This window comes from Rhamphochromis longiceps, linkage group LG23 (assembly GCF_057381845.1).
Source record: "Rhamphochromis longiceps isolate RC_006_pf linkage group LG23, R_longiceps_female_GT1.1, whole genome shotgun sequence".
Classification (NCBI taxonomy): domain Eukaryota; kingdom Metazoa; phylum Chordata; class Actinopteri; order Cichliformes; family Cichlidae; genus Rhamphochromis; species Rhamphochromis longiceps.
In genome coordinates, this window is record NC_140578.1 from 45701080 (window position 1) to 45712343 (window position 11264).

The 11264-nt window shown below is 37.3% G+C and overlaps 1 protein-coding gene across 1 annotated transcript; it reads left to right on the forward strand.

The window, feature by feature from the left end:
- The first annotated feature begins 7858 nt into the window (after positions 1-7858).
- Positions 7859-10317, forward strand: LOC146642844 (C-X-C chemokine receptor type 2-like). Its single transcript, XM_085398325.1, has 2 exons — positions 7859-7897; positions 8572-10317. Exon 2 carries the CDS (start codon positions 8574-8576, stop codon positions 9633-9635), a length of 1062 nt encoding a protein of 353 aa, XP_085254451.1. The 5' UTR covers positions 7859-7897; positions 8572-8573; the 3' UTR covers positions 9636-10317.
- Positions 10318-11264: the final 947 nt, after the last annotated feature.

Here is an 11264-nt window from a genome sequence, read left to right on the forward strand (position 1 = left end):
TCTAATGTGGTGGCAGAGGCTGTGTCAAGACTAATGTAATCTAATAGATAATTTCTATATTGGTTAGAATTAAGATTATTTTTATTTTTCCAGTTCATGAGGACTGTTTTCTTGGCTATGCATAGGGCAGTGAAGATCATATGGGCTATATTCTTTCCTGAAGTGACATTATCTAAGCTGCCCAACAAACACACTAAGGGGGAGGTTGGAATGTTACATTTCAGACATTTTGATAAGTCTTCACATATCTCGCGCCAAAACTTTTGCACTGGTGGACAGAACCAAAGAGCGTGGATATAATTGTCTGGTGTATTGCCTTGACAGTGTGAGCAGTTGTTGGAAGATGTAAAGCCCATCTTGAACATCCGATGACCTGTATAGTGCACTCTATGAAGTATTTTGTATTGTATTAATTGCAGACTGGGATTTTTAATTAATTTAAAAGTTTTTAAGCAAATCTGAGACCAGAAGTTTTGGTCTAGGTTGACTGATAAATCTGCTTCCCACTTTGCAGTAGGAAGGGATATTGATTCATCTAATTTAGAAAGTGTTCTGTATATTTTAGATAATAATTTGGGGGATTTAAGAGTAAGAAAATGTGCCGCACTTAGTGGTGTTTGTAATTCAACTTGACTGAGGTTAAATTTCTTTTTTACTATGGATTTAATTTGTTGATATTCTAAAAACCTTGTCTTGTTGATCCCATATTGTTCAACTAGTCTGTCAAATGGAATAAATTCTGTTCCCTCTAATATATGTTCTAAGTATTTAATTCCTTTACAACTCCATTCTGGGAAATTAATCATATTATTGTTTTGTAATATGTCAGGGTTATTCCAGATAGGTGTACGTTTGCATGGGATTAATGAAGACTCCGTTATTTTTAGAAACTCCCACCATGCTGTTAGAGAAAAGCTGATGTTGATACTTTTAAAGCATTCATGTCTTTTGATGTTTGAGCTAATAAATGGTAGGTCTGAAATCTCTAGATCCTTGCATAGTGCCTGTTCAACATCTAGCCAGGGCTCAACTAAGAAGGTATGTTTTAACCATTCTGAGATGAACTGAAGCCTGTTGGCTAAGAAGTATTGGTGAAAATTAGGCAGATCTAATCCTCCTCTATCCTTGGTTCTTTGTAGCGTTTTTAAGCTAATACGCGGGGGTTTATCTTTCCAAAGGAATTTGGAAATATATGAATCCAGAGATCTGAACCAATCTTGTGATGGTTTGTTAGGGATCATCAAAAATAAGTAATTTATTTTTGGCAAGATCATCATTTTTATAGTGGCGACCCTTCCCATGAGTGATATGGGTAAAGATTTCCATCTAGTCAGATCGCCTTCTACTTTCTTTAGAAGTGGGATGTGGTTTAGTTTAGTTAAGTCTGAAAGCTTAGGAGAGATATTAATACCTAAATATTTAATATTTCCGGATTGCAGTGGGGCAGAGGAAGAATTATGGAAGGAGCAGTTAATGGGGAGAACTGTAGATTTTGGCCAGTTAATTGAATAATCTGAAACTCTTGAAAACCAGTTTATTAAAGTAATTACCTCAGAGAGGTTGGTTTGTGTGTTTTGCAGAAAAAGCAACACATCATCCGCATAGAGACTGATTTTATGTTCTATGTTCTTACATTTTATGCCCTTAATTGTTGTAGCCTGTCTAAATGCTGCTGCTAGAGGTTCGATAAAAATTGCAAAAAGTGAGGGGGAGAGTGGGCATCCCTGTCTGGTGCCCCTCAGGAGACAGAAGCTGGAGGATGTCTGGTCATTTGTTCTGATACGAGCCGTTGGGGAATTGTATAATATTCTTATCCAGTTTATGAAAGAGTTTCCAAAACCAAATTTGTGTAAAGTTGCGAATAAAAATTTCCAATTAACTCTGTCAAATGCTTTTTCTGCATCTAGAGATAATATTATGGCTTCGATGTTTTTATCGTATGAGTAGTCTATTAAATTAAGTAATCTACGAGTGTTTGTTGAGGAGTGCCGACCTTTTATGAAACCAGTTTGGTCAGGATGAATTAAGAGGGGGGTCATCTTTTACTGAAACTTAATTACAGTGGAAGAGTACCAGTCACTTTTCTAAAGAAGATAGAAGTAAAAAAGTCGGGCATGCAGAGATAAGAGCGGTTTGCCCGGCCACAGTAACTGTAGAAATATTTGGCACAAACCCCAGGCAGCTTTCTGAAGAAACCCATGTCAGCTGTGAAGAATGTAGCCCACAACAATGGCAAATTCAAAGCTGTAAAGATAACCACTCTGCAGTATTGTGGAGAAGGACCCTAGCAACCCACGCACGGCATGTTGTGATTAAATAGAACTGAAGGTGGTGACGTGGCCTTGTAAAGGAAAAAAAGTTATTTGAGTCTCTTTGACATTGAGTGGACGGATATAAAGATATAAAACAAGCTGTGCATGCAAGAAAACCTCATAACATCTAAAGTAATATTTCACAAAACCTCATGGAGGGAATTTTAGAGATTGGTGAACAGTTATGAAAAACACCCAAGAAGAACATGTTTCAGATAAAGGTTGCAATAGTACCTTCAGACTTTGTCCACATAGGAAAATGCATCTATTCATCTATTATTAAAAAACAGACTTTGCTGAATTGAGTCAAAGTCAATTTAAAGTGTTTAACTTCCTGACACATTAGCTCACTTTTAAAATCTCCTATTTGAGATGAGTTGGAATTTTCTTTTAGTATGCATTTTTTAAAAAGTAAGTATAAAAATTGGTATTTAAAAGATGTCCTCGTTTAAGGAAAACACAAAGTATGAAAGAGTTTACTGAGCACAAAATGCAAAGAAAGTCACTGTAAGGTCCCCCATATGAAAACACAGGACATACCCGACTTCAGAGGATACCCGGGTACACAAAAAGAGATGAACAGAAGTGAATTTGCTTTGTCTATGAAAGAAACTGCAATAACTAAAAAGAAGAAATAGTCTCTGAAATAAAAAATAAGAGGAAGAACAATCTGTTGTCATTGTGGTGTTTCAAACATATCCTTTCCAAGGTGCATTCAGTGTTTTGTTGTCTGAAATACCACCAATTTCCCCGGCTTGTACAGACATTTTCACACAAAAACAAATACGCAAAAGCAAAAATCTGCTGTTGTGTCTGTAAGATAACCATCTGTCAGGTTTAACACATATATGCACATAGAGATGAATGGAATCCCTGAATCACCCAGATGAGACACACCCCCTTCAGTTGTTTTGTATGCTGGAATCAGGCTGTTTCTTTCACATGGTCTTGCACAAATCTCGTCTACTTGTAAAAATGCTTCTGACACGGTAAACAAAATTCCACACAGGTTCCTCAAAGACAGTAAAACTGAAACTGCGTTCGTTGGCTACAGTTGCAAATCAGGTATGAACAGAGAATGGATGGCTCCTAAAAATAGAAGGAAATTCATTCCTTATCTGAAGTTAATGACAATTTTTCCATTAACTTGCACGACAGAAACCATCTTAGAGGGGGAAAAGATGTTTTAACAAATAGATATCTGTTTTTATATTTTTAAAAATCTATAACTTTGCTTGTTGACTGGCTAATTTGGCATTAGGTCAAGTTAGTTAAGGCAGAACTTGGGAAACAGACACAAACGGCTCCTCACAAACCAACTCCACGTGGGCCTCGTTTTTCTTCATTTAAAAAAAAACAAAAAACAATGAATTAATTGCATGAACTGCTGCACACTTTCATTTTTTTTAAGATACTAGAAAAGGAGTAAGCAAGGGACAGAAGATGGTTGCAGTTATATTGTTATATATTGTTATATCCCCCTGAAGGCAGGGGAATGCAGTTGGTTCCATTTGTTTGTCTGTTTGTTTGCAGTCTAGTGTCCACAGGTTTCAAAAACATTATTTTCACATTTTGTGTGGTGACAGATAACAGCAACAGCTAATTTAATTTTGGTGAAAATTGAGTCAATGTCAAAATCAAGTTCAAGGTCAGACCAAATGTAAAAGTTGGTAAAAAAAAAAAAAAGTTCACTCTAAATTTAAACTTTTATGCAAAATATTTTATGGATAATCTTCAAACATCATAACAAGGTACTAAAGTTGACCTTGAAAAATTTGTTCAATAAACCATATTGATTAATTCATCACAGGAAAGGGCATCGAGAGAGCTCTACAGCACACTTTTTAATTTTAATACATCGCTACAACGTCACTACGATGCGTCTTTTACTACAATGTCACAATGCCATAACAAGCCGATGTCATCACGCTGTAATTAAAACATCATAAAACATAACGTTTTTTTAAATAAAAAGGAATAAATAAAAAAAATTTTTCAGCTGGACTCATTAAATAAAGGAGCATATAATATCACACTAATTCAGCATTACAAACAGCACAATCAGTTAAACATACAATATACAACATACACAATATAAAATAAAGTGCAGCTCGCACTCTTATACTCTTATGGTATTTTTGAGAATCATGAACATTTCTTTTTTCAGTTTTCAATCAATCATTCATCTTAGTTTTTGATATGATAATGATAATATCATAAAGAGCATAAAAAATAAATAAAAAAATTATAATGCAGAACAAAACTGACTGTCAGGAAGGTGAAAACAAACTGATGATTCAAAGTGAAAGCAATCCGCAGGGAAGTATAAAAAACATCAACAACCCCGTCCCAATCCAGACATTCACAATTTACATTCTAAATGTTTCTCTGTGCTAATTTAGAAACAAACTCATTATGAGAGGTACTTAAATCTATTGTCTGTAGCTGCCGGCATTAGCACTTGAAGGAATGTTGATGGCAGTCTGCTGAAAAGAAAATCTGACTTCGCTGGAAAAAGACAAAAAAGAACCGAGGTGTCAGTCAGGCATTTGGCAAAAACACCAAAGTCTTCCTGGGAACCTGCGTTCCCAAGAAGCCAGAGCTGTGTGCCAAATTTCACACTGATGTTTACGTCTTTTAATGTGTGTGTGAATGGGTGGATGACTGGTTGTGTAAAGCGCTTTGGGGTCCTTAGGGACTAGTAAAAGCTCTATACAAATACAGGCCATTTACCATTTTTATGAAAAGCAATGCAAATTGCAAAGTTCGACCTGTACAGGTGCGAGCAGTTGGCACAACAAACATGCTGAATGCAGACTTACAGGGCTAGTTGGACATTTTCAAATATCATTGTTACTATGTTTGACTGTCTATAAGTATAATATTATAGATACGTGAAATATGTGTTTTTAGCAGAGGAATTCAGTTCATTTTTACTGATTGTTTTTTTTTATCACAAGCTAAAGAAAGCAGAAGAATCTAAACTGAAACTAAACTACAAAAGCATCTCCTTTTACCCTCATGTCTCTGTAGTCATTTAACCGTAACACTGCAAACACTTGATCAGTTGAACTCCAGGTGTGACGCACACACACACACACACACACACACACACACACACACACACACACACACACACACACACACACACACACACTGTTGACCCAAACTTTGTTTGCTAAACTAACATTAAATTAAAAACAGGCCATTCTAGTTAGGGGACAGTTGTGCTTCCTGGCACCATGACGATAATGTAATTGAGTGAGGTTGAGCTTATGTTCTCAAACAGATGGAGCCTACCGGCTGGTTATTGTGTGCTTTCCCTCTGACAGCCTGAAATGATTCATGGAGCTGAAGAAGAGGAGTTTTTTATATATACTTGAGCATGACGGGCTGTCATGGAGGCACTTTGGTCCCCTATCGTTAGATGTATGATTTTCATTTTTCCTCTTCGTACTCATTGGTGTTTGACACAACATGTATAACAATGCTCGCCTAGAAGTTCTCGTGAAAATAGCTGAAATAGCGATGCATGTGCATAAACATGTAGCCCACCTGTCAACTACCATTACCTAACAGCAGCCACAGTGTGAGAAATGAGTGAAAGGAAAACAGGACTTTTGAAATAACATGTCAGTGTTTCATTTCCAGAAAGTGACACAGCTGATATCCTAACCCACTGATTTGTGAAACACCTTATAGCTGATTACCCAACGAATTCCTGTAGTCAGTATTAGTGTGACATAAAGATGTTTTAAGGACAGAAAGGAAAAAAAATCTTTCTTTGATAATTATCAGCAAGTTTACAAAATGTGAGTGTCTGATTGAGCATGTGAGCCTTTTTCCTTTTTCTTCACAGATACGATGGCATTAAAAATGGAGGAAATGAGCACGGTGGGATTTTTTTTCTTCAGCGATGTGGAAATGGAAAAAAGCCCCATCAATTTTCAAAATAAAGTTTTCCTGTAACACTTTGTATTTGGGTGACGGATGATTGGGATCCAGAGAAGAAGAAAAAAAGAAGAAGAAACTAGCGTGAGACAAAAAACAGTAAATGACACACAACAAAACACAACATGGAAAAAAGTCACAGAAGTAAACTGCTCTCAGTCATCACCCTTTGATTTAGTTGGATCATCTTATATTTATTTCATTCTTCTGCTTTTATTCTGTTGTTTTAACAGACAATCTTATGATCTACTGAATTGCTTTAATATGCACTCACCAACCACTTTATTAGGTACACCTTACTACTCATTTCTTCATGGTTCAGCGAGCTGCTGGAAATACTCCTCAGAGATTTTGGTCCATATCGTTGGGACAGACACAGCTGCTGCAGATTTGTCCATGACGTGACTCTCCTGTTCCACCACATAGTGTGCTTTGTTGGATTGACATCTGGTGACTGTGGAGGCCGTCTGAGTGAACTCGCTGTCATTTTCAAGAAACCAGTTTGAGATGATTTGAGCTTTTCATGTGGTGTGTTATCCATCAGATGATGAGTACAGTGTGGTCATAAAGTAACACTATTACACCACCAGCAGCTTAAACCATTGATGCAAGTCAAGATGGATCCATGCTTCTATGTTGTTTACACCAAATGCTGACCTGATCATCTGAATGTCGCAGGAGAAATTAAGATCGACCAAGCAGTCGCCAAATTTTGATGAGCCCATACTAAATATAGTCTCAGTTCTGAGTTGTTCGCCATCGTTAGTGGTGCGCTGTGATCTTCTGCTGCTCGACGTGTCGTGTGCTCGGAGATGCTCTTCTGCATTCCTTGTTTGGAACGAGTGGTGGTTTAAGTCACCTTCCTCGCAGCAAGCTGCCTGCTCTCTTCTGAGCTTTGGCAAAAGCGATTCGTCTTCGCCCAGAGAACTGACGCTCACTGAATATTTTCTCTGTTCACTTATTCACTTATTCGGTAACCTCTGATTGGCTGATCTGATATTTGCTTTACCCATGTTAATGAGCAGTTGAACAGGTGTTCTTAATAATCTGAGTGTCATAGTTTGCTAATTAGAGCTTCTTTAATATATTTAACTGATTAATACATTTACATTATAATGGGATTATCAGTTAGCAGCTTATTCCTGTTTTTCATATAGCTCAACGACCAAACAGGTGAGCTTCACTTATGCCTGATACCTTGTGATTAAATGAACACAAATAAATTCATGAACTACCAGCCTGTCTCATGTGTGGTTTTTTTAACCAGTTCACCATCTTTTCAGACCGCAGTTCCCCTCTGGTACAAAGAGTGTGAAAAGTCACAGATGTTAATAATTACCTGAAGAGAGTTGTTGCTGCTGTAAACTGTCACCGTGAGCAATCACTGTGACACAAACTGGAGAATTCATTTTATATTTGCGTCTGTGCTCTAAGTATGTGTCGCAACGTCTTCATTTAAAGACATTTCAAAAACATGTGATGACACAAGCTGTATGCTGTGTGCTGTAACACATGGGGGAAGGAGACAGGACATTGGGTCAGTGCTGCGCAAAATCCCCAAATTGTATCATGTTTAAAGAGTTGCTCTTGAACATCAGACTCATTTGGGTGCCCAGCCTTTGTCATCTTTTGAGGTGAGTGTCTGATTTAATACATTCTTCTTATATAGATGGGTACACATGAAAAAATGAATAAAAGGGCAGAATTAAAGTGATAAACTGGGACTTTTTATATATAAAATTACATCATATATACCAAATATCATACCAGAAAAAATGACAAAAGACTTTTAAGCTATGAAACATATCTTAAGCCTTCCACTTAGGAGCTGATACAATAATCGTAGCTTATATTAAACAGATATTTCTCTGTAATCTAACTACTGAGTCACTGTATCAGTGTTTCCTAATTGTGCTGCATCTTATTTAACTTTGAGTCTTATTTTCATTGGACAGTCACGCTATGTACAATAGTACAACAAAATTGGGGTACTGAAAGCAAATTATAATAAATAAATACCACATCTAGAGAATAAAATATATATAATATGTGAAAAAATAAAACGAGTTAATCAGATCAGGTCAGGCACTTCTCTGGAGGTTATAATTTATTAAAGATGTTCTTTAAACTGTCACAGTGGTAGCTGTTTAGTTCAGCACAAGTTTGATTTAAAGCTACGAAAGGCAACTTTTGCAACCACAAATTATACCATTTTTACAAGTCAAAAAAAATTAACTTATGTCCATACACTTCCTGTGTTTGCATAGTGTTGGTAGTGCACTAATATCATTCTGTTTCCCATCTACAGCCATGTCATTTTTCTATGTCTTTGAAGACAATTACTTTGGAAATTACTCCAATTTCAATGGGTCCAATGAATCCGGCACATTCACTCCAGATCTAGATACCTTAGAATGTGGATACAAACCAATGGAACCTTCAGCAGCTATTATCCTATGTAACATCCTCATAGGCATCTTCTTACTGGCTATACCAGGAAACATGCTGGTAGGATGGGTGATCAGGACCAGCCAACAAACTCTGACTCCATCAGATGTGTACCTGTTCCACCTGACCATAGCAGACGGACTGATGGCTCTGACGCTCCCGTTCTTTGCTGTAGCACTGATCCAAGGATGGATCTTTGGAGACTTCCTGTGTAAATTCCTCAACCTCGTCATGGATGCAAACTTCTACACCAGCATCATCTTCCTTGCCTGTATTAGCATCGATCGTTACCTTGTGATTGTGCACGCCAGGGAGACACTCAAGAGCCGTCAGAGGATGTGCAGCAAAATGCTCTGCACAGCGGTGTGGGCCCTCGGTTGTGCCCTCGCTCTTCCTGCTCTTTTTAAACATGTCAATAAGAATATGATTTGCTCTGTGAGCTTTGACATCGGCAGCTCCACCGTATGGCGGATCGCCACTCGGGGCTTCATTCATATTTTTGGCTTTTTGGTCCCTGCGATTGTCATGATCTCCTGCTACAGCATCACTGTTGCACGGCTGCTGCTCACTCGTGGTTTCCAGAAGCACCGAGCCATGCGGGTGATCATAACCGTGGTGATTGCATTTCTGCTCTGCTGGACACCATACCAAATAACCATCATGGTAGACATACTGCTGAGGGCTAATGTAGTACAGTTCAACTGCACTATGAGGAAGTCGGTGAGCACAGCGGTGGTTGCAACCCACTGCCTGGCTCTGCTGCACAGCTGCATCAACCCTTTCCTCTACGCCTTCGTGGGAGAGAAGTTCAGGAAGAAGATGAAACTGCTTCTTCATAGAAAGCTCAGACAGGAAAGGATGTCAGGGTCAAGGTTCAGCAGGTCAACATCTCAGACCTCAGAGGGCATTGGAACAGTTCTCTGAGCGCTGGGTGAATTTTTTTTTATCTCAAGACTTCTAGAAAACAAACTGCTTTTAAATATATAAAAGAAGGAAATATTGGTCGTTTTAATTTGTCTAGTTGTCCAAAGTTTAGTTATTAGAGTAAATCCTCTCTGCACCATTTAATACATATTAATGCCACCGAATTTGCACCAAAATCATGGACTGAATAGCAAACATGGCCACCAGTCGAATCTGCGCTCCATTAAAAAAATGCAAGAGCCATATTTTTTTTATTTGGCTCATGTAAACTATTTAAAGTCTTATGTAGGGGAATTTGGACCTGATGATGTCATCTTACAGCTGTAAATATCTTTTATTTCCATTTCCTGACTTATTTTTTTTTTAGGTTTTTTTTATTGCTTCTGTTCTTTTTTATATTGAACTTAAAAAAATCTTAACTTACCTTTAATGTATCTAGTCTTGTTTGCCCTCACAGTTTAGATTTCAGATTTGAATGACTTCCTGCTTTTGCTTGTTTGCCAAATCATGTTGGAAACTATTTGTTTTTAAAGGTGCTGTATGAATAAAACTGTTATTACTATCATGTGCGAGCAGCTGGAAAGAGGATTAAATACATATTCAGGAAATAAAATGCAGCTTTTTATGACAACTGGTTTTTAATTGACTAACATTTTTATCTATTAGCTACTATTGTTACGCACAATCAACTAAACCAACTGCAACTTATGGTAGATTACTTATAAGGGTTTAAAATAAGATGAATAATTACAAAGTCCAGGTCTCTTTTCTCTTGCTGCAGGGTAGTGTGGATATTGTGTATTATTTAAATGTCCTTGCCCAGATTTCATATTACGTTTACGTGCTGCATTGCTGCCATCTAATGGACTCACTTTGGTAATAAGGAATTTCCTCTACCTGGATCAAGTCCATGTTCATTTTTACACACAACTGAATTCTGTGTCATTCTGTTTCAAATCAAATTAAATCTACTTGTTACAACTTGTATAAACATTTTATGGTATAAAGTTTGAACATATATAAAAAGTTTTCAAGATATATATTTTTCAAAAAGGCCCATTAAAGCACGTTGAATGTATATATACATGCATATATATACAGGGAGTGCAGAATTATTAGGCAAATGAGTATTTTGTCCACATCATCCTCTTCATGTATGTTGTCTTACTCCAAGCTGTATAGCAGGGGTGTCAAACTCAAATACACAGTGGGCCAAAATTCAAAACTGGAACAAAGTCGCGGGCTAACGTTAATATTTATTGGAAAAAAAAATCTTCCTCCAGATATAAGAATGAATCTTTTCTTATGGACTCAAACAAGTTTTGCTGAAAAACTGAATATGGAACAACCAAAGCTTAATACTAAACAATATATATATAATAGCAGTAGGCCAGCTCTAATAGTAATTGGGTATGGCTTCGTGGGCCAAATGTAATTAGGCTGTGGGCCAAATTTGGCCCGCGGGCCAGAGTTTGACACCTATGCTGTATAGGCTCGAAAGCCTACTACCAATTAAGCATATTAGGTGATGTGCATCTCTGTAATGAGAAGGGGTGTGGTCTAATGACATCAACACCCTATATCAGGTGTGCATAATTATTAGGCAACGTCCTTTCCTTTGGCAAAATG

Bases quoted from the DNA above. Each gene is read 5' to 3' on its own strand.
- LOC146642844 (XM_085398325.1), top strand. From the start codon at position 8,574: ATGTCATTTTTCTATGTCTTTGAAGACAATTACTTTGGAAATTACTCC.